The sequence below is a fragment of the Dryobates pubescens genome, chromosome 26 (assembly GCF_014839835.1).
Source record: "Dryobates pubescens isolate bDryPub1 chromosome 26, bDryPub1.pri, whole genome shotgun sequence".
NCBI classification, from domain to species: Eukaryota; Metazoa; Chordata; class Aves; order Piciformes; family Picidae; genus Dryobates; species Dryobates pubescens.
The window spans coordinates 10872045-10895100 of NC_071637.1; the positions used below are offsets into that span (position 1 = coordinate 10872045).

A 23056-nucleotide genomic window follows, 5' to 3' on the forward strand; every position below is an offset into this window, starting at 1 on the left:
TACTCAGTAAGTTCCTAATTTTGTAAATGTTTTTTCCCAAGATCTTGAAGTGCCTATAGAGAGCTGAAGAACAGTCTGTGGTGAAGTAGTGTTCCCAGTTTAGCTGTACTTCATTGTTTTTTTTAATCAAATCCTTTTCTTCAGTGGCTAAACTCACAAGATTAGAAAAGCCTCTTGAACTCCCTCATGTTTGACTTGGCAGAATTCCCCCACACAATTATCCACACACAACTACATTTAAAAGACCTTTATTAAGGCTGTACAAAGTCAAGCACTCAGAAAGTGGGAAACTCAAGATAGGCCACTTCTTGTGATTATGTTGCAGTATCTGATCAAGCCTTCAAGTACCAGGTCAAAAAGTGAGCTAAGGCTTTCCAGAAACTGCCCAGTTCTGTGTGCCTGACCTTATGTAATCTTAAGTTCTCTTAAGAGACGTGTAATTAGGTTTTTAAAAGTTGAACTTCAGTGGCATTAGGTGTAACCCACATGTGTGTCAGGATGGAATCTTTTGTGTTCTATGTAACAGAACCCATTCCTGATCTAAGCTTCTGGTGTAGTGGTGAGGAACTGAGCTGAAGCAGCACTTTTTATTTTCACATTTCACTCAGAGGCCACACAAAAGTGTGATTGGAGCCAGGAATTTTTGTTTCAGATCTGAGGCCAGAAAAGCTTTTCTGTGAAGGCTGTGGATTCTCCTGTCCAATGTCTGTTCTGATCTGTTCTGCCTGAGCTGTCAAATCTCACTCCATTCCCTCCCTCAGCCCTTTGGTTCAATCCCAGTCATCCTTGTTCCTTCACTGCTCTTTGGCAAAGAAACCAATGTTCAACCAAGCGGCTTTAAACAGCTTTTCTTCTCTACTATTTATTTTCCATCTCAGTCTCTTCCCATCACCCTCCTTTTTCTGCCCTGTCTGCCTGTCCTGGACTTTGGACCCATGGGAGTACTTTGTGGTTGCACTGGTGCTGCCTGCTAGGGCATTTCCTTGACATGGATGTCCCACTCCATTCCCAGATGCCTTTTCCCATCCTAGGCAGCTGCTTACCTTTCTGCTTCTTCTTTGATCAGATGTGTGCCTCTTTGCTCTGTGTAGAGTTTTGGTCAACGATCTCCTGTTTGCCTCCTGCTTTCTTCTACAGTTTCAATGCAGCATACTTATTTATAGTAAATAACAGGTTTTTATTTTCAGTGTGGGTCCTTTATCAAGTGAAGCAGTAGCTTGGTGCTGTCAGTGTATCTAAAAGCATTTTAAAACTTCTCTGTGTGTTTTGTTTCAGTTTTAAGAATTGTTTGGGATATTGGGAATGCAAATTCCAGGTGTTGTAGAACTCTATGGTATTTTAAACAGGGGGGCATGGAGATGGCTGATTAGAAAAATAAGTTACTGTTAATTGGGCTGTGAAGAGGAGATCAGACCCACAACTCTACTCATCCAGCAAACTCAGCTTATGCTTGAACTTACTGTGCCTGCTAGAGAAGCAGAATATTGCAAAGGCAACTTGTCTGAGTAGCTTAGGATATTAAAGAAAGCACAAAAGACTTTCATGCTCAGAGTCAGTGCAGGGAGCTAGCATGTGAAAATCCATTTACTTTTCTCTGCTTTTTGGAGTAGTTAAAAAAGGATTAAAGTTTTGCAAAGTATTATATAAGGAGCGAATGGGGAAGAGTTTTCCATGACACCTGTGCCTGTACCATTGACTTTCAGCTGGTACTGACCTGCTGGTGCATGTGGCTTGGTTTTTCTTCACAGGCACAATAAAAAGATACATATTTATTTGACAGTTGGAAGGTACCCAGTAGTCAGAACTAATATTCATTGTGTCCTGGACTTGTTTTTGTAATGCAGTGTTAGACTTGAGACATGAAGTTGTTTGGGTCTGTCTTGTGTCAGGTAAAGGGATTGCAGAGCTTTAAGTTGGAATCCTGGTGACATTCAAGGTAGGCATACAGCTGTGCAGATCACTAATAAATGTAACTGGTGCTTCAGAAGGCCACAGCTGAGCAAATTTCTTCTCCAGTGTGGTAGTGAAGAAGAAATTAGATGGAAAACAGAAATGGCAGTTTTCTAAGTGAAAGGTATTAAATGGACAAATACCCAATAATTTTTCAGTGGAGGAGGAGGATACCTGGCTAACTGCCCATCCTGCTTCAGTGGTGAAATGAAAGGTAAAAAAATAGATCTAAAGTAATACAAAGCAAATAAGAAAAAGGGAGGCAGACAGTGATTGACTCACAGAGTCATGTAGTGTAGAAAACTAATAAGGAAAGCAACAGCCAAAGGCAAAGAAAAACATACAGGTTGGAGTGCATGGAGAGGCTGATAAAGAGCAGAAATTCAGGGGAATCTTTGTGGTAGGTCAAGGACCATTACTAGATGCAGGAGGCAAAAGTGCTTGTGATGGTGTAGAACTAGAAAGGTGATGCCATTCATGAGCAAAGCTTACTATGAAGAATTAACATTTTTAAATTCAGGTCTAGAAGCCTTGAATCAGTTATTTCCAGGGAGCTGCTGGGAGCAGTCTCTGAGCTGCTGATGGCACAGGATGGGAGGGCCAATGAAGTGCTTAGCCAGCCTGACACCCCCAGAGAAGGGATGAAAAAGAAGTGTGTTAATGAGGGAGCATAATGTCAGTCATTTCATTCTGTCTTTTGTTTTTCATTTTCCTTCAGGCTTAGAGTGCACTGAGTGTATCTGGGTCCCTGCAAAGCTTGGTGTTTTCTGACTGTCACACATTTCAGAGGTGGTGGTTCAAAAAGAACCATAATGGTGGGGATGCTCATAGAAGGGTTCTGCTGGGACTGGGTGGGGTTGAATGGTTCCAGGTCATTGGTGAAAACAGACACAAACTCACTACTGAGAAAATGTTAACATAGCAAAGCAGCCCTACCCGAGACCAGAGCGACTGAGAGCTCTGCATGCGTTCCCAGTGCAGTTCCAGGGTGTAAGACTAATGAATGTGTTCTTGGTTTTAATTATCATTAGCTGTAAGTGATTATGCTTCTGTATGTCTCAGCTGTTAAGAGCTGGGAATTTTGGATGCCATTTGCATATTTATATTTTAAAAGAGAAGCTGAGTAATTGGAATGGATGCAAAAAAGGAAAAGGGAAAAAGATTCAGAAATTACTGATGGAGTGTGAAAATGCCTTAGAGAGAGTGAGAGAGAAAACTCACTTGGCTGAGTTTCTGTACCAAAATTGAGACTGACTTGATTACAGTGCACAAGTACCTTCACAGGGAGAAAACACTGAACACTGCAGCTCTCTGATCTTGAAAAGAGCCACACACCAAGAATCACTGACTGGCAACTGAAGCCAGGCAAATTCAAATTGGAAAAAAAAGACACAAATTCTAAAGAGAATAACTGTGTAATTTAGGAATGTTTCTCCCAAAACTGTGAACAGAACAATAAAAGTGATGATATTTATGCAAATAGCTTTTTCATGGCTTGTTTTTCTTTCAGAAGTGTACTTAAAGAGGGGAAACAGAGGACAAAGAGGCTCCTGATGAGGCTTTCCTAGGGAAGATTAGTCAGCGTAGCCCATCCCTTCTGCAAAGTCTAAGCCTCACTGGAGCCCCGTGCTGGTTGACTTGCTAGAGGTGGTGGAGCTTTTTCCGGTGCTTGTAGCAGAAGGATGTGATACTGTCCTCTGACTTTTACATCATGTTAATCCCATCACTACTTTGAACTGATCTGTGGTCTTGGAGTTTTTACAGCAGGCAATATTTGAACACTTGTTAAGTTTAATCCATTCCAAAGTTACATAAAACAAAGGAAAAAATGTATCTGCACAGAAATCTCATTCTTGGGGGTAAATGAAAGGCAGGAATTGCTTTCTACCCACTCCATGCACCCTCCAAACACTGCACAAGGCTGTGGCCTACTCTTTCCATGGACATCTTTGGATCCTGCAGGAATGTGTACCCATGCCAATTTTTAGTCACAGGAACTTTTCCTCCAGGCTGCAGTGAGTGACAGCTCTAACATGGTGATGAGAAACCAATCTGCTGAAGTTCTGTCATGGGTATGGCATACATGAGATGCAGCTGTGCTACCCTGAACTTGCCCCTGTTGATAGCACTTCAGCAGGGACATCCCCCAGGACACACCATGTTCTCCAAGATGCAGTTCTGGTTCTTCAAACATTTACCCGTGGATCTCCACACAGTGGCAGCCAACAAAACACAACAGCCCTTAGAAACAGGGAGGTATTTTGCCTGCTGAAGTAAGCCCTGGAGAAGCCTCCTTCTCCCCTGAGTGCAGAGGGAACCGAAGGCAAGGCAGCCAAACTTGGCCTTTTTGTGTGAGTGTATGTGCATGATTAATGTGTGATCGGGCCTGGAACATGCGAACATGCTGACAACATTTATGTCACAACTGAATGCATTTAATGAGCATCTCATTTGAATTATTAGTTAATGTACAGATCCCCCAGAAGTATTTTTATGTTATAAACCCCATAATTTATCAAAATACAAGCTGCAAGTTCGTAAATACAGCATTAAGAAGGTAGCTGTTGCATAGCTGGTTTAACAAAATACCCTTTGTGAGTAAGATATATAGGCTTATTTGGAGAGGACTTAGCTACTGGTAGGAGGGCTTCTCCAAGTAAGTTATATGCTTCTTGGCTGCAGCAGACAGGGAATATAATTTCTGAGTTTGTCCTTCTTGTCAGTAGAAAGCAGTGTGACCTGACTGGGCTGTCTGATTTGTGTATCTCCTCAGCCCACTGTTCACTAGAGGCAGATTTATAAAACATCTTTACAGGGATGAGGCTGGGTCATCAACTGGCATGCCAGTACACTTACCAAAAAGGACACAGGGAAAATTTATGGCCCGAGAAGACTTGGAAGCAATCTTTTGCTTTGCTCAGTGCATGGCAAGTGTGAGCTGTGATTGCCTGGCACTGTGTCTGCTGGACAGGGCTGGCAGTGACATGAAGCTACTGCTGAGGTCCCACAGGCCAGTACTACATGGGAAAGCTAGAATAAAGCAGCGAGGATGCCGTGTCTGCAGCTAGGTATTGCTGGAGGTTGGAGCAGTTGTGCAGAGAAATGTTCTCCATTTCCTGTATCTTCGTTCATGCTCAGAGTCAGGTGTAACAGTCTGTCGAGGTAATGCTCTGAAAGGGCACACACTGAGTGGAGGATTGTATGCTGCCATCTTTGTGTGCCTACATAGGCAGGAAAACTGCAGGAAATGTCTGTAAACTGAGAAAGGCAGGATGAACTGTGCCCTTATCAAGAACACTTGCTGTCTACTGCTGACTGACTGCAGATTAAATTTGCCAGAGCAGCAACAAGGAGTATGATGGGAGGGAACTTAACCTCAAAGAAACTCAGCAGCTGACACTTTGGATGGTTGAATTACATCTGAATCAAGCTCTTGATTAAATCTTAGCAATGTCAAAAGCTCAAAGCAGCAACTGTAGTTGATGTTCCTTTCTTCCCCCCTCATGTTGCTAAATTCTCTATCCCAATGTGCAGCACATCCATGTCACTACATTAAACATGTATGCAGCGAGGGGAGATTGGGCAATAAAGCCACAGGACAAACAGCATGTCGTAAGGAGTTTCTTCTTGGCTTCATCCACCGTTGCTGGGTGTTTCTAAAGAGTGTTTCCAAAGCTGAGTAAAACGGATTCCAGATGTGCTTGTTTGAAGGCTATAAAAATGATGCTAGCACCAGGACTATCTGAATTCCGTGCTGTACCTGAACTGAAAACTAGTCCCATCTTAAAAACAGAAGTGCTACAGACAATAAAAAGGCCACAGGCAAAGGTTTTAGTGCTTCATTCCCATTAGCATCCTTCTTTCCCAAGTATTTTAGACTAACATAGCTGGGGAATTCCTCTGACGCTCCTGCACACTGAATCAGAGGTGCCTGATAGGAGGTGGGTCTCTTGTCAGGGCTGTCGGGGCTGGACCCGTCCGTGGGCCTCTCGCCGATGTACAGCAGGCTGCGCTCTCTCGTGTCTTGCTCCGTTTTGAAAAGCTCATACTCTGTGTGGGGCAGCTTGATGCCCAAAGCCAAACATCCATTTGTGGGGGTTATATCCTGCTCCACCCCAGCACTCCAGGAGCTTGTCAGCCCACAGCTTCCAGGTTCTGAGGAGTTCAGCATCATCACTGTCACCTGATCCATCGGTGTCACCCGAGCCTGGGTGACTTTAAAGGCCAGCTCTGTGCCACCTCTCACTTTGGAGGAGGGGATGCCCTGGGTGTAATGCCCAGACGCATAGATGGTGAAGGTCGGCTGTTTGCAGAGTGGGTCAGAGTAGTGATAGTAGTAACCTTCCCAGGTGTGGTTGTGACCGTGGAATATGAAGTACCTGGTCAGGAAAAGCACGGCAGGTCGGACCTCGCAGTGGGTGCTCACCCAGCTGCCGCTCAGCTGCATGGGAAGCTGAGCTCTGGCAGGCAGTATGGGTGGGTGGTGCTCATCAGCTCTGTATATGATTCCACAGGCTGGGCAAGGATGCACGTGGTGCTGCAGGAGACAAACAATCACAGGTTTGTAAACTGATAAGCAAAAAACCCTCTTGGAGTACTGAAAAAGCTCAAACTCCCCACTTCCACACCAGGGTGTTCAGCTGCAGTGAACTTGGCCCAAGACATCCAAGAAGATTAAGTGAGATAAAGCGCTGCCCTGGCTCTTTGCTATTCTGGTAGCTGGGAAGGACAGAGAGGGCTGTGCCCTGAGGCTGTGCTCTGCCCACTGGCAGGGCTGCTAAGGACAGGCTGCAGGGAGGGGGACAGGTCAAGGGCAGAGCTGCTGCCAGGGCAGAGAATGCTCCCTTGGGCCCCTGAGGTTGTTCCCCAGAAGTTTTCTACTGCAAGCTGTGCATGCACCATGGGTGAAGACAAAGGTGGTGGGAGGTATCAGCTATACCCCCACATCTGCAGTGATTCAGAGAAAATGCTGCTGCCTTTTCAGCAGTGAGAAAGCTGAGAGCTCACCCTGAGGAGGCTCCTATACCCAGACTGCACCACACTAATGGCAGCCTCTCCAGGACAGCCAAAAGCATGGCATGTCCTGCTTCCCTAACCCTAATCCTGCTTCCTTCTCATCCCCTTCCTATTGCAGCCCTACAGACCTCTGCCCACACTCCCATATCTGTGGCTGTGTTTGTGGGTTGTGTCCAGGGGCGGGGGGGGGAAGAAACAGGCAGGGGTCTGCCAAGCAACCAGAATGGGCACTGCACTGGAGACGGAGAAAAGGACCCTCTGCAAAATGAGGCCCTGACCTTTGCTTCTCCAGCTGTGCTTTGTGCAGAGCTCTGAGTCAAACCAGTCCTGCAGCTGATCCAGTGCCAGGAGGGGGTTTGTGTAGGTTGGAACTTTTTCTTATACTCCATATATCACAACTGATTTATTTTTAAATAACCAGGGTTTGAACATTATATCGTTCTCCAGAACACGAGCTAATCTTTACTGAACTGTCATATGCAACAAGGTTAAATAACTCAGTAGTTAACTGTAGGGTGGGTAATTTACATGCAAGTTGATTGGAGTCTACTGTAATTTAGTCATTTTCAGCTTGCTTTACTGCTACTGTCACGTTAATGAGTGCTGACAGTACACAGTACATTATGGCTAAATAATCCCAGAAGTTGGCAAATACATGTGCTCTGCTTAGACAGGAAATTCTTTGATAATGAAAGGTAATTTGGGGAGAATGGGTTTCTTTAGAACAGATATAAATTTAAAGGGGGGGGGGGGGGGGGGGAGAAGGAGTGATATTTTCATAAAGAGGGTTAAAAAATAATTCCTAACATATCTGTGCAACTCACCAGCAAATGGGTGTTAGTTCAGAGCAAAGAAAAATCCTGTGCCCAATAAAATTATCACCACAGACATGAAGCCAAAAATGGGACCTGCTTAAAGCAGTTGTGTGAAGTTATTTCTAATGTATGGCAGCTTCTAATTACCGCCAAGTGGTGACATCATGTGCTGGTCCATTGGAGAGCTGTTAGCTGATTAATTACAGTGCTACATTCAGAGAGTGAATTTCAGTATCTTTAGGTTTGGTTTTAAATTAACTTTTTAAAGTGTTTATGTTTACCATCTGGTTTTGCTCATATATATGGTTTTGGCCCAAGATAACACAAGTTGAACCACTTTGAGAACGTTACTTCCAAGGGGCTGAGGGGTATTGCTCTGTGTTTTTCAGGGTTCCGTTTCTGCAGTTTGGAGCATGGGGAAATGTTGCCCCCAGGATAATTGTATCAATTCAGCTCTATCTGGTAATGTTCTGAGAGCTTTTTTCACCCCATCTCACTGCTCAACCATTTCTGAATTGATTAGCTACGATTCAGATGGAAATGTGCTTTCCTTGAAATGAGCTAACCTGCTGTAAAATAGAGTAACATTTAAAATAAAATACAAAAGAAAAGGCAACCAAGTCTCCTGCTTGGTTTTATTTATGGCAAAATGAAAGTTTGATTTGTGTGTAACAACATAATTGCATGCAGGGCAACTTCCTTTGCTAATGGCACTACACCAAGGACTAATGATTTAATGGCAGATGTGGCTTCTTGCTCCTCTCTTAATCTGGAGGACACAGCAAAGTGCAGAAGAGGGAAGAAGGACAAATGACAGAGCAGGCAGTCTCTAATGATGTGCAGCCCAAAGCTTTCACTGGTTTTGGTGTAAGAAACTCGGAAACTGCATTTCCTAGGAACATACAGAGCCAAAGAAAAGCCACTAACTCCAGGCCCATGCCAAGGCAGGCTAGTTTCTGGTGGCGGTGTTGCTGAGTTCATACCCACACTGGTCCTGCTCTCTCGGTAAGAAAGTAGGTGAACCCTGCATACCACAGAGCACCCAGACAGCACCCTGGGAACCCACACTGCAGCTCTTCCTTCCTCATCTGTGTGCCCTCAGGACATTAGGGGCTAAGTGCAGGCAGTATTTTAACCGTAAGGAAATCACACATGCTTGGCAAAGCTCAAGAACCACATAAAGGCATCGTCCTTACCACAGCACTCTGCATGGGTCGCTGATAACCAGTCGGTCGGTAGTGGAGCCTCTCAACCCACTCTGTGTGAATGTCCCCCAGGTACAACTCCTCCACCAGCCGGCTCCCGCTCTGCTGGGGCTGCAGCAAGGGCTGGTAGTGCTTCTCCACCCGCACCAGGCTGAGCTCATGCATGGCAAAGCCCAAGGCAGCTGTGCAGTCACGCTCAGTCTTGGCACTTAGCAGTTCATAGAGGGCTCCAGGAGCCCAGGTGCGCCCCAGGGGCAGGAACCCACTGCAGCCCTCACTGGAGGTCTGGTTGATCCAGGAGGCCACCTCCTGCATGGCTTTCTGGCTGTGGAAAACAATGCCGACTTTGTGGAGGTGGTAGTCAGCCTCGGTGGCCCCACGAGTGATCCAGGAGGCCTGGCGCAGCCGGAGCTTGCCCTTGATGACCAGCGTGTAGGAGGGGTCGTGGCAGGAGGGGTCCCAGTAGTAGAACTGGTAAGCTTTGAAGAGGCGGTTGGAGTAGAAGAGGTAGGATCGAGTGAGGAACTCGGGTCCTGGCCGCACCTCACACCTGGGGAGGAAGGTAGTCCTGAGCCACCCACAGCGTGTGGTCACTGGTATGCATGGTCAAATCTCTCCCCAGGGATACCCAGGGTATGGGAGCAGAGGGACAGGCATGAGTGGGAGCAGCATCATGGGCAAGAGCTTCCCACAGCCGGTGGCCACCCTTGGGTGATTTTAAGACATGGGCATCTGTTACCAAAAATGTGACAGTGCTGGAGAGAGGATCTTGTGCTCTGTGCCACATGCCCCTGGGAGTCAGGTGAGCTGCTCAGCGGCTGCACCCTCACGGGGGAGAAAGGGAAGAGGCTTCAAGGGCATCCGGGAGCAAGAGGACACGAGGCCTCCCTCCAGCCGGGTGTGCGTGTTTGAGGAGGCGGCAGAAGGGCACAGGTTTTCTGTGGTTCAGGGATTCGATTCCTCCATGCCGCCTTGCCCAGCCCGGCAGCAGCAGGAGCAGGGCAGGAGCAGTGCAGAGGAGCTGGGGGTTGTGCTTGGGCCGGGGGCGCGTTCCCGGGGGAACCTTACCCGGTGGAGACCCATCGGCCCTCCAGGCGGGGGGGCAGCCGCGCCGCGATCCTGGCGCCGTCCTGCAGGTGGCGGAGCTGCTGCCGGCACCGCGGCTCCCAACGCAGCGGAGGCTCCGCGGCCGCGCAGGCTGCGCGGGGCGGGGAGAGAGAGACAGGGCAGGCCGTCAGCACCCCCGAGACCAGCCCTGGGCTGCTGCGCCCGCTGCACCGCGGCCCACCCCCGGCCCTGCGCGGAGCTGGGGAGGGAGTAACGGAGTGGGTAACGCTATGGGCTCTTTCGGGGCCGGCACCGCCTGCATGAGGGCTGCAGATCCCCAGGGCTGCCCTAACACATCCCTGGAGGTGTTCAAAAGCCGCAAATGCCCTGACACATCCTGGGGTTGCCATCATACATCCTGGGGTTCCCTAACATACCCCTGGGTCTGACCTGTGGACAGCTTCAGTCCCGGGCCAGAAGGGCTGCAGAGATCTGCAGGTACCGATAGCAACAGCTCAGATTCTGCCAAGGGCTCAGCATTTGGGTTTCTCAGCAGCTTCACTGACACAGAAACATTTCAAACATCACTGCCTAGAACTCCTTTGGCTGCATTAGCTGGAAGAGCTAGCTGGAGACTGAAACCCTAACGGGTTAGCTAAGCTGCAAGCTCTTAGTTAAGGATACAGATTTTTATTTATTTTACTGTTTTCCAACTTGAGTTTCATCTGAATCCAGCTAATTTTTAGATTAAATCTTCAAATACAACTGAGTGCTCTTTGTTCATGTTCTCTCTCTCTCGCTCGCTATTGTTGAAGCAGTAACTGGAACAGGGAATTACAGCATGGGAACATTAGACTCGCCTGTCGCCCGCCATAAGGACAGTAATTCTGTCACTTACCTCATTTCCCATAACAACGGATGTTATTGGCTTAGGGAATGTGTGAACACTCAGCTAAATCCTGAAGACCTCTGCATGCACACATATATATGTACATGCATTGCTATATATTATTCACTCTTTACTTAAGCAAACTTCTGTGGCACTCATTAGGAGTTTGCTTCAGTAAGAAACTTGAAATTTACCTCTCTATAACACCACAAAATGAGCTCTCATTGAAGCTCCTCCAGAAACCCCAAAGACTCTGTGCTATCTTACAACTGTCCTGCCTGACAGAGCCTAGTCCCTTGGCCTGGTGCTGTTCAGCCCAGGCTGCCCAGGCTTTATGAGCCCAGCCAGGGCTTGCTTGCTGTAGCTGTACTTTGCAGTTTGCTTAGCAGTGCACTGGAATTTTTCAGGCCACCTATTCACTATGTACCAAAGGTTAGGACACAGGCTGCCCTCCATTCTGCTTATCACCTGGAAAGAAATATCTAATATATATTAACATAAATATATAACTCTTCCATAGAGTGAGGAAGCTAAATATTTGCAAACCTTCTTACCTCACTCAGTAAAGGAGATAAAGCTACAGAGTTACAAATGCTTGTCTTAGTTCCTGCATGCCACATATGTTCTGTGTGGCCTGAACCATTCCATGATCTGTATAGGGAGATTTGCCTAAAACAGACCCTTCACTGGCAAGAGAAACCCAAACCACCTGCTGCAAGTGGGAGAAAGGGACAGGTGAGGTTGTGAGAAGCCCAAGCCAAGTGACTGTGATCACCTTCCTAACAGAAGAGTTTGCAGATGAAGCTAGCACATATGCATCTGCTGCAGACCACAGGCAAGACTGTGAGCTGCTGAGCAGTGTCAGCAAAATTCCATGTCTCACAAGCTTAGGATATAATAGAAATATAAACACTCAGGGTGAGATTCACAGCTGGGACCCACCAGGGAGGCTCCTCTGATTCCCACAGCAAATTTATTCAGACAGGGGTCTCTCATCCCTGGCATCAACACACTCTACACACACAGAGGGTTAAATCCCTGTTACAAATCTTCCACATCCAAGTTTGCCACAAATACAAGCCCAAGTCAAATGGGAACTTGGTAATTAAATATCTGCTGTGCAAGTTGGGAGCTCCTGAACATGTGGCAAAGCAGAGAGATTTCCACTCCAATTGTATTTTATTACTAATCTAGTAATAAAAAACTTGAGTCTGGTGGACTAATTCAGGCACTTCAGTATGGTACTGCCATTTGCAAAAGTTTTATTTGTCACAGTGACAGGGTCCCTGAAATGTATTTATGTAATTTAAACACTAAAACCCTGAAGCTACCACAAAGGGAATAAACAATTGCAAAGCCCTCAGTGAAGCAGGAGAGCAGCAACAGAAGCAGCCTATCTACCCAAAGGCCAGTGAGACCACCTTGCATTTGCTGTTACCTTACTATGCACTAGAGCACATTATTAGTGTTAAGGTCTCCTTCTGCAGCAGACTCACAACGGTACTGGTTTCATCATCTTCAAGAGCTGGATGTGGTAAGCAGGCACAGCTAGCTGCTTTACAATTCCTTGCCCTAGTGCTTCCTACCTAAAAAGCAGTTCCTGTGAGTCTTCATATGAAAATGGGAAAACACTGGTTGGCAAAACCGTTTGCTGTTAGCTAAACCTTTACTTTGGTGGCTCATGAAGGTGCTTTGTGGCCTCAGGCCTTCTATAACTCACCTGCAGCCATTTCAGCTGGTTGCCCTATCAAGAGGCCTAATTACTTTTGGAGAGTCATTGGTCCAAACTGAATTACACTTAAGCATTAAATTATTATCCTAGAGAACACAGTAAACTGAAAAAATGACAGTATATGTATTAGAGGTAAGGGACTCTAAGGGTCAGATTTGCTCTTGCTGACAACTGCAGAAAGACTTTAGAGGTATGGGTGTACTCTATGGCCATTCCAAAATAATAGCACAGAAAACAGCCCCATTCCCAGCTCACCAGCTGCACTCTGGGTGTGCTTACTGCAGCAGAAGCTTCGACATTCAACTGAACCCTTACTGCTACTTTTGGCAGAAATGTTAAAAGTCTGCATTGTTTGAGAGCACAGACACTTTGGCAACACAATCACTCCATTTTGACACATTCAATAGAAAAGGGAATTTTTATAATCAGGATCAAACTCCATGGGGAAAAAAAAATTAAAAAGAAAGAGCCTCCAGAATGTAAATATTTGACATGATGGGAATTCCTAGGGATTTTGTCTTAACTGTACACAAGACTCCAAGCTGGATGCATCCTCAAACCAAAAGCTATTGGCTTGTGTCCAAACTTTGTGGCTGCTTCTCTCAAATACTCTGCCCAGTTAGTGTATTTGATCTCACCAGACCCAAATATCCTTTCAAGCTGGAAAAGTTCAGTTTCAAACCCAAAATCTGTAGTTAAGGCACATCTTTATTCCAAGAGCAGCATAAAGTGGTTGTCACTCATATGTCATTCTGTTACTTAGCCTCTAGTGAAGCACATTAGAGCAGCTCCTCTCTCCATCTTAAGAGACGCAAATTAACTGCTTTAAAGAGTTGTTGGGCAGGAGGAAGGGATTATTCACAATTCATCTTCACGACAAGAATACTCATTCAGAGGAAAAAAAAAAATTCCCCAACTGTGATCCCTTCCACTTGCTCGTTATCCTGTCTGTCTGTATAGATTAACCACAAGCGTTTCCAGAGAGCTCCTCAGTACAGCAGCTAGACAAAACAGTATCTTTTTCCAGCTTTCCGGTGCGTGCTGCACCCACAGCACTGGCCCAAAATCTTGGAGCAATGGGGCTGCACAAGCACTCAGGCAATTAGGAATGTCAGTAATGGGCAACAGCAGCTGACTGCTGCAATCAGCAGAAACCGGACCAAGCCTCAAGACACCAGCAACGACAAATACTGACCAGCCAGTCCATATATTTGTGTAAGAGATGTTCAGAAAAATCAGACCCACAGCATCAAATGTTAACAAGGCAGAACTGGAAATCCTCCCTGAAGTAAATTCTTGGTAGAAGTCAGCAAAAAGATTCCTAGGCAATGGCCAAGCCTGAAAATGTGAGGCTGCCAGTGAGGCTGTGCTACGAAACTGCTGTACACTCCAGATTCAGGCCTAATTCTCACTTTTAAAGGAAAAAAATACCCACCATGAGAGAAATACTGGAATATGCCTTGTTGGAAACAAATCTTGTGTTCTTCCAAGCTGACTGACTTTGGAAAAAAGCAAAGTCGAGTCACACATCTGTTTGTAAATGGAGGAGAAAATGCATGCATTACATTTTGCACCAAATTAGTTACTGCAGATCAACTCTTTGCCAGATCTAGATTGCTTAATCTGTTACATGTTATTGCCTCCTATGGCCAGAATTTATGATTCCCCTTTCTAACTCTAATGTTTCAGTTAGTCACCCATTCACAGGGATAAGATCAGTGCCTGAAGTCATGGAGCATTACACATTTCTTCATTTAGAGATGACATAAAGCCTTTGATATTTTCTGAGGAATGTTCAGCCTGGAACGAAGTGGACGATAAGAAACATATCAATGTATTCCGCATAAGTGAATTATACTTATCCACACAGACTTCATTAACACAGCAAAACAGTATTTCTTTAGCATTTTCTCCTGAGAGCACACAGAATGGATTTTGGGTTTGAACTAAAGGAACAGGGATTCTTTTAAAAGCAAAGAAAATGTTTGGGGTTTTTTAATCAAATTTTCTTGCATTTGTGAGGAGATTAAGTTAGTGATGCCTTTAATTCAATCAGAAAAAGGCATTCTCAAGAGAACAATTCTGAGGGAAGAGATACACTTTATATTATAATGTTATAAAGTTGTAAAATTTAAACATAACCTACTGGGGCTGGAAAAGTCTCGCATCAGAACTTGGCCTATCTGCAAACTGAACCCGGTTCAGGACAGGACTTAAGCGCACGCTTAAGTCTAATTGGCTTCAGTGAAACTTAAGCGTGTGCTTGAAATTAAGCCAGGGCATGAGCATTTTTCCTGATTAGTAATGCCTCCCTGAACTGAAGCCAGAATGTGGTCAAGTGGTTGAGGGAGGATGCCGACGCTTTCACTCGAGTACTGTTTGGCTTCTGGAAAACTATTTCTATTATTCATCCCATTTCTTATTTGTCTGTAAAATGGGTGTAATTACAGAGAGCTGTTTCACCAGCCTGATGCTCAGTTCATGCTGTTGGTGAGATGCTTTGAATTCATGAGAGGTTTCTGTTATTCTTGTAAAGATGGCACAATAAATGCACTACGTTAGCCGTCATTGCAGAGCATCACCCTGAGTTTCCTGCACATAACAAGAGCATAATCATGTATGAAATTGTGCAGATCCTGACAGGCAACTTGGCCGACTCCAATTTCCCAAGCAGCTCAGAATTTTAGAGATATTTTCAAAACACCTTCGCCACACTGGCAAACAGGTTCAGGCACCACATCCTATGGCTTTAGCTTAGCTTTATTGTGTGATCACTGCCTAATCTGTCTCATGTCCACAATTAAAGTACTAAAGCACTTGTGGTGAGTTTTAAGGTGTTAGAGAATATTTTATTCTTTTATTCATCATTTATTCCTCCCACAAGTGTCAAATTCAGTGATAGATGACAAGAGAGATGGGATCTGAGGTAAGGAAGGAAAGAAGGGAGAAAGTATTCTCTCCTGCACCTCAAAGATCACTACACCAAAATAAACCATCTTTTTTTAACTGACCTCTCTGGCCCTTTATCCTGAAGTAGAAAGCAGGCCTAGCACTGTAAATGGGATTGCAGGGCTTGACCCCAGTTTTCCTGGAATCTGCAGATAGGAAAGGTTCCATCACCATACCAACACAGCATCAGCACCCTATTCAGAAAATGCCCATCCCCACCAACTGACAATGAACAGTCCATTCGGAGAACGAAGGGATACCAAGGAGAAATGGAACATTCTCAAACGGGGTGAACTAAGCAGGGCCTGTAAGAGCTGGAACAGAGGACTTGTGATGCCAAATAAAAGCACCAGAGGTGGATGCAAGTGCATCTTCCCAAGAGATATCCTACAGTTAATCAAAACACCACACTTTCCAGTTACACAGCAGAGCTTTACTCATTACTTACCTGCTGTCTTGACAGATAGAGGAGCCATTTCACTTCATGTTTCTCCCTTCCACCCTCCAGAAGACACTGCACAGACTCAGGAAGAGTAGTTGGATACTTTTTTCCACAGTTAAACTGGTCAGTGTCAAAAGATGTACTGGAGAACAGCTGAGCAATTCCATACGGCCAGAGGCCCCAGTTGGCCCAATCATTGTGGTCAGCTCAGCAGTAACCAACCCTTAGCTCAAAGCCTTGTCCTGCTGCTAGCACTGTACGAGGGGGTCCAGGAGAGTGGAGAAGAATGATGAGAACAGTGTCCTGTTGTAAGCCAAAATCAGAGAAGCCACAAGGGCTCCCCTGCAACAATTCACTACCTCCACACCAACCTACAGGACAGCGTCTGGGGAGGTAAGAACTAATGGGATAATTGTTACATGCCTTCTTCTTTCAGCATAGGCAAGCACTGAAAAAAGTTTGGTTCAGGCCGGGCGAACACATTGTGGCTTCTGTAACTCTGATTGGTGTTGCCACACAGGTTTGGCACAGAGAAATACACAACCGAAACACAAAAGAAAGCAGAGGAGAGAAGGGTGATGCTATAGGGTTTTTTTCCTTGAACACTGGTGAAAGTTTGCATTTTAATTTGGTGAAATAGATGAGACCATAGTGAGATGATCCCCTGGCACCTAGGCAGTGAGATTGGTGAGAATACTTGGGAGATACCATTTCCTTTCAAGAAAGAAAGAAAACCACCTCAGTCCAAGACTGAGCAACACCCTGGGGGTATTACTGTGACTCAGTGACATTCTAGCTGGAATTAATTTTCTTACCAAATGGTACATATCAGATCTATCTTCCTTAGTTTAGATGAGCTGGAAACTCATTAGAAAATACAGCAGGTGGTTTGGAAATTACTGCCACGCTGTCACTTTGAATGTATGGAGCACCCATGAAGTTTTTGGCAACTCCCTTGAATCCCTGCACAGACACTTTACTAGTGGCTATCATGGCTATTTTTAATAGTGATGGCTAAGCATGTTTTTTTTCCTGGAGTACTTTGAAGAGTGGAACCAGTAATCAGGCCATGGCTTGGCTATAAAATGCCAACCTCATTTTGAACATCTAACTCACTTGCATGGACCATGGAGCACAGAGAGGACCACCCACCATATAAGATTAACATAAATATAGTGTTTACCCAAAGCAAAATGAGCAACTGGAACTGACAAGAGTTGAGAGCAGAACAAAAAATGATTAGGGGGTGGGAAGGATTGAGTTACAAAGCAAGATTAAAAGAGCAGAGTGCATCTAGCCTGGCTGAGGGACAGCAGGGGCAAGATGGACATGATAACAGCCTATAAATATTCACAATGCATAAACACCAAGGGAGGAAAGGAATTCCTTGCAGTGAATAAAGAGGTTCTGTTGGGATTGAATGAGAAGAAGAAAAAATGTGGCTTGTATATCAGGGTGAACTTCTTGAGGCACAATGTAGTAGGCAGCCCAAGTCCACTTGCTTGGCAGGATTTTGAAGGACTGAACAAAGCATTAGTACAGCCAGGAATAAGCTGCTCTTGGCAGGGAGTTGGAGGAATACTCTCGAGCAGCCTTTCAGTCTCCCACTGCCATGGAGCTGTCCCAGTGCCCTGCTCCCACGGGATACAGCTGCTCTCCTGTGTAAGCACATTGTTTGCCATCCTGCTCATTAAGATCGCTGCCTGGCTTCCATGGGACTAGTAATATGGGGTGGATGCACAAAGGCATTTAGGTGCCTCAAGACAGAAGTGACTGCAATGGGCACTGAACTGCTAAACACAGCTGGGAATCCCAGTAGGTCCCTACCATGTCAAGTACTCACTGTTGAAAATCTAAATCCAGGAAATTAGATTAGAAACCCACTAAAGCAAGAACGATCCTTTTGTTCTCTCCTTATTTAGCACCTAACACAACAGGATTCTTGGCGCAAGGAAACTGTTTATAGTAATAAAAATAGGATCTAATAGGATCTAATAGTCTGAGGCCATTTGGCTCCTGTGAAGCCAAGGATGACAAGAGTATTCAAAAGTAGTCCTAACTACCCTCACAAAAATGCTCTGCAGAAAGGTGGTAAACTGATACACAGCCCACACCAGAAATACACACACGTTTAACTTAGAATCACAAGTGACCACAGAAAAAGGTTACTTGTTCAGCTGAAGTACAGAATTAAAGTTACTTCTAACATGTGTTTTGGGGTCTGGGTGTGGTTTCTAGATAGCCTGAAATTTCAGTCTACTGTTTTGCTTGTCAACATTAGCCAAGTTTTGATGTGTTCCAGTTCTCTTAAACGCTGCCGACAGATGCTAGAATCAAAGTTGACATTCAACCTACGTGCTGCAAAAATCAAGTAACAGGACATGGGCTATGCACAACTAACAAAACTTAAGAGCTCTGCTGGAGCACAACTTTGCTGTCATTTATATTTTCATCTGTCTTTTCCAGGGAATCTGACTGGCAAAATCATTTTTTTTCTCTGAAAAAGTTTTTCTGAAAAGCTTGAAAAGTAATGTGTCGTTGTGCTTTTGTATCAACACGGGGGAGGAGACACTCAAAAGCCCTAAGCTGTCAGCATCTAGTACTTGTGGCTTTACTAAGAGCGTGAACAAGGTGAATCCAATTGTATCACAGCAGGGAGTGTGGTGTGTACACTGATCTCAGAGTATGAGGTGAAAGCCTGCTTCCAGGGATCTCCGCCTTTGACTCAGACAAGGCCAAAATGTCATGTGTTTGGCGGTACAAACCATAGGGGACAGTTTCAGTGATCGATTGAAGGGACACACTCAAGTTTAAAGCATTACTTTAAAACCTGAACTCAAGCAAATCTCTTCAGACACTCAGTGGGGAGACTTCTGTTGATTTATGTACCATCACACTACTTCTAAGTCAAGAGCTGATGTTACACTGATCCAAATGTCTTAATAGTGCCACATGAACTGAGCTTCACTGCAGCACTCTCAGTTTCAGCTGAATTCAGCTGTGATGATTTAATAAGCTATTCACTGGAAAGGAGAAAACATCAGCATGAAAGACATGATTACCACACTATCACCCTGCCCAAGCTCCAAAATAATGATGGTTTTCAGCCCTCTTATCACTTCACACTCCACAGTTTTGGGATTTCAAATATACCTCTGGGTTTCTTTCCTTGTAAACAGAAACAGAACTCTCCTAGCTGCATTTTGGAGCATGAGAGCTTTTAATTGCTTAAAGAAACATAAAAACACAGCTTGCAGATCACTAACCCCCGCTCAGGTCTTACACAACTTAAACGAGGTAGAGAAGGAGCTGTTCTATGAATCATATTTTCAGTCTCTGGCAGCACTCAACCTACAGAAGCAAGACTACATGTGAAAATGTTCACATTCTCACTTAGTTTCTTGATATTATGTCTGAGATGCACCATCTTAAAATCGTAAAGTTAGGAATGATCGTTTTTGCTAGATTTCTCTTCCTCAGCAAATAAATAAGAAAGCCAAAGGAAATGCATAAAAACATTGTGTAGGTACTTCCCAGTGATTGTGTCTAATGCAAGAAAGCATTGTCTTTATAGATGACATATGCTATGTTGTGGGTAACACAGGATCCCACTGAAAGCAAAATCTCTTTCCAAACTTTGTTCTGCCAGATGCAGCCTCCTCTAGCATTGGATTCCAGATTTGGTTTTCTTCATAGTAATTTCTGGCTTTTGAAAATCTCCTTACTCAACAATTTGTGCTTGTGGGGAAAATATAGAAACCACACCATATTTTTTTCACTTGTGCTTTTTTTACATCTCAGGCCTGTTTTTATCTATATCCATATATTTGAAACATGGCTAACCTATAATTATGGAAAGAACAAATAGAGTCATATCACACGATCCAGCGTAATATATTAGTTGTTGGGGGGTTTTTTTGCCAGCTTTAGAAATAAAGAATAAAACCCAGCAACTTGGTAAAAATAAATTAGTTAAGTAAACATTGCCCAAACATGCATTTGAACCAAAGACAATTACATCAACAGTAAGTATGTGCAAACACACACACACATCTATATTGAATGTACTGCTATCACTTATGAGACTGTCTTCCCAATCTCATAATTGAAAGTAAGTGCTGATCTTATCTTAACCCAACACTGTAATCTGCAAACATAAACTTTGAAAGCAAGAACAGATCTTGTATGTTAAAGCCATGTAGGAGAAGCTACACGTGAAAAATATCAGCATGGTGTTACTGGAATGTAAAGACTTTAATGAAAGCTTAGGTAAAACTCAGCAATGTCTCTGGGGACATTTCCAGGAATGAGTGATTCTTTGCTGGAGGAGTCTCCCAAATCAGACTCAGTTACCTAACTAAAGTGCTTTTTCAGCTAATTATGCACTGGTGTCATGCTTGTGCTGATGTTCAGTTTTATGTGGTATACAGAATGTCAGTCTTGCTCACAGTGAAGTCATTGGCAAACCTTGCTTTGATTTTAATGAGTTCTGGATCTGACTTAGCTGTTTAAACATATGTTTTAAGGTCCAGTTTCTCTGCTTACTGAAATCAATGGAAATTCTTTCACTGACATCAGGACTAAAATAAATTGTATGAAGATTTAAGAAATATTCTAACTAGGCTTAAATGAGTAATCTTAAATAATGCAGTGTAGCAGATCTCTGAGCAGAGAAACCTGAGCTCATAAAATACACAGGGAAGGAAAATACATATTTCTTGCTAAGACTTATCTTTGAGGGACATATGAAAAAGACCCCACATAAGCAGAACAGGAAAGTAACCTTACAGCTTTCTTTCTGAACTTTGGCTCTTTACACTGAATGTAAATAACTTCCAATAGCTACATGATTCTTTAGCAGTGATCACTAAAGTAAGCTCTGAGTTCTGAGAGGCAGTCAGTGTGGTATTTTGCTGCCCAAAACCTCAGATGAGTAAACTAAGTGGTAGAAAGGAAGCCAACAGCAGGAAACCCAGGTGTCTGGACTTCCAGTGTCCAGACTGCCCAGGGGGCCTCAGGGGCATGCTTCCAGCCTTCCTTTCACCTGCCTCTTCTGCTCAGGGGTGCACAGGCTCAACCAAGGATTTCCCTTGCATTTCCTAGGAAAATACTCTATCCAAGGATGGAGGAGCCTCCCTCAGGCTCTGCTCCTTGCTGTAAACATAAATCATTTTGCCTTTTTTCCCAGCACGTTTGTCTTTGTTCTCCCATATGGTCTCTTAAGCCAGAACCTTTTCTTCTGAAACTCATCCAAGAACTGCAGGGTTGAAAGATGTCTTCCTGAAAGGGAGCCGCGAAGATGCAGCCTGCTCTGCTCTGAGGATCTGTCTGCACAGCTGGGGCTCAGTGGCATATCCCTGGATCAGGAGACTACTCGCGAAGTTGTGCCTTGCTGGGGCAGGTGGTGGATCATCCCAGGGAAAATCGCCAGTTCCCAGTGAAACACCACTGAGAATGAACCCTTCCTGGATCTAAACTCGGCACAAGCGCTCACCGTGCTCCGGGCAGGAGCAAGCTGCTACGGCACCGCGGAAGCCCTAAAGGGTTTCGAAGGAGGGGGAAAAGGACTTCCACCACTCTGGGAGCCTCAGGTGGGAGGCGGAGGCTGAGCCCCGGAAGACTACCGTTCTGAGCAGCTGAGCACCAGGCCTTCAGCCCTTCTGGCACCTTTGCACGCCGCTCTGAGTAGGACATAGAAAAAGCTTCAGAGAAGCCCGTCGGCACGGGGCTGTCCCCTATCCCATGCCCTACAGCTCGACAGCGCCGGGCTCCCTCTGCCAGCTCGTCTCCTTCCCAGGGAAACGGCGGCAGACGGTGCAGGGCAGCAGGGAGCACGTTGTTCTGGATTCTCCGTGGACGCTCCGGCCGAACACCGCGGGTGCGCACGGCGGAGGAAACCTCCTCGGGCAGGGCAGCATCCCAGGAGAAGCCGGGCAGGGTGCGAGGGACCGAAGGGACACCTCGGGTCGTCCTGTCCTGAAGCCGACCCCTGGAGTGGCCTTGCCACTACCTTGCACCCCTCTGGCACCCTCTCTCGTACTCTCTTCACGCACGCCTTGCGGGACTCTTGCACTCTCGTTGCCATTTCTTTGCACCTTCTTGGCAAGGTCCTTGCTCTCTCCTTGCAGCTTCCTTGCACTCTTCCTGCACACTTCTTGCTATTTCTTTGCATCCTCATCGCACACTTCTTGCTACTTCTTTGCACTCTCCATACGATCCCTTTGCGCCCTAATTCCTTGAACCCTCCTAGAAATCTCCTGCCTTCTCCTGCCCCTTCGCAGCGTCCGGGGAGATACTGAGGTGGCGGGAAGCCCCAGGAAGGGACGACCTCAACTCCGTTACCCGCTCCCCCTCCCATCCACCCGCCCCAGAACTGCAGCGACCGTCGGTGCCACCTACCTACGAGCAGCCCGGCAAGCCACCAGCACCGGACCATGGTGGCCGCTCTGTTTCCTCAAGGAGCTGGCGGCAGGCGAGGCGCGATCTCCGCCGGTGCCCACGAAGCTCAGCGGGGCGCGGCGCCCGGCGACGCAGCCATGGGCCGCCTCCGGCGCTCCGGTGCCCGCGGCTACGGGACTCCGGCTGCAGCCCGCCGGCGGGAGGCTGAGCTCAGGCTCCGGAGCTGTCGTCCTGCTCAGCCCCAAGCCTTGCGATGGGAGCAAATAAAATAAAAATACCTGTTTCAAAATGAAACACCGCAGCCCACCCCGCCTTCGCGGTGGAGCGCGTCCCCCTGGCCGCTGATAGCTTTAATGGAGCTTGGCAGCCACAGGTTCAAGTTGCCAGAAGAGGTGGAGACTCCGCCGCCTGCGCCCCACATGCGGCCGCGCTCCGCACACGCGGGGGAGGAGGAGGAGGAGGCAGAGGAGAGCTGCGCCGCCACGACCGGCTGGAGTCGGCACCCCTGACTGGGATCGGCACTCTCACCTCGGTAGTCGCCACTTTCCTCTTAGGGATCCACTTACCCCTTAGGGATCAGCACTGTCTCTCGATAACCAGCACTTTCCCCTC

The 23056-nt window shown here is 45.9% G+C and overlaps 1 protein-coding gene across 1 annotated transcript; it reads right to left on the bottom strand.

Annotated features, from left to right (window-relative positions):
- Positions 1–3600: 3600 nt before the first annotated feature.
- Positions 3601–22822, bottom strand: APCDD1L (APC down-regulated 1 like). Its single transcript, XM_054173655.1, has 4 exons — positions 22445–22822; positions 10055–10184; positions 8978–9536; positions 3601–6487 (listed from the first exon to the last, which is right to left on the bottom strand). The coding sequence occupies exons 1-4, from the start codon at positions 22479–22481 to the stop codon at positions 5723–5725; spliced, it is 1491 nt and encodes a 496-aa protein (XP_054029630.1). The 5' UTR covers positions 22482–22822; the 3' UTR covers positions 3601–5722.
- Positions 22823–23056: the final 234 nt, after the last annotated feature.

What these genes read in the sequence shown, in the direction of transcription:
- APCDD1L (XM_054173655.1), bottom strand. Translation starts at nt 22,481, where the DNA reads ATGGTCCGGTGCTGGTGGCTTGCCGGGCTGCTCGTAG. An exon ending in GCTTGCCGGGCTGCTCGTAG is followed by an intron (nt 10,185 to 22,444) that starts GTAGGTGGCACC and finishes CGCCCCGCGCAG; the next exon opens with CCTGCGCGGCCGCGGAGCCT. An exon ending in GACCCATGCAGAGTGCTGTG is followed by an intron (nt 6,488 to 8,977) that starts GTAAGGACGATG and finishes TGTCTCCTGCAG; the next exon opens with CACCACGTGCATCCTTGCCC.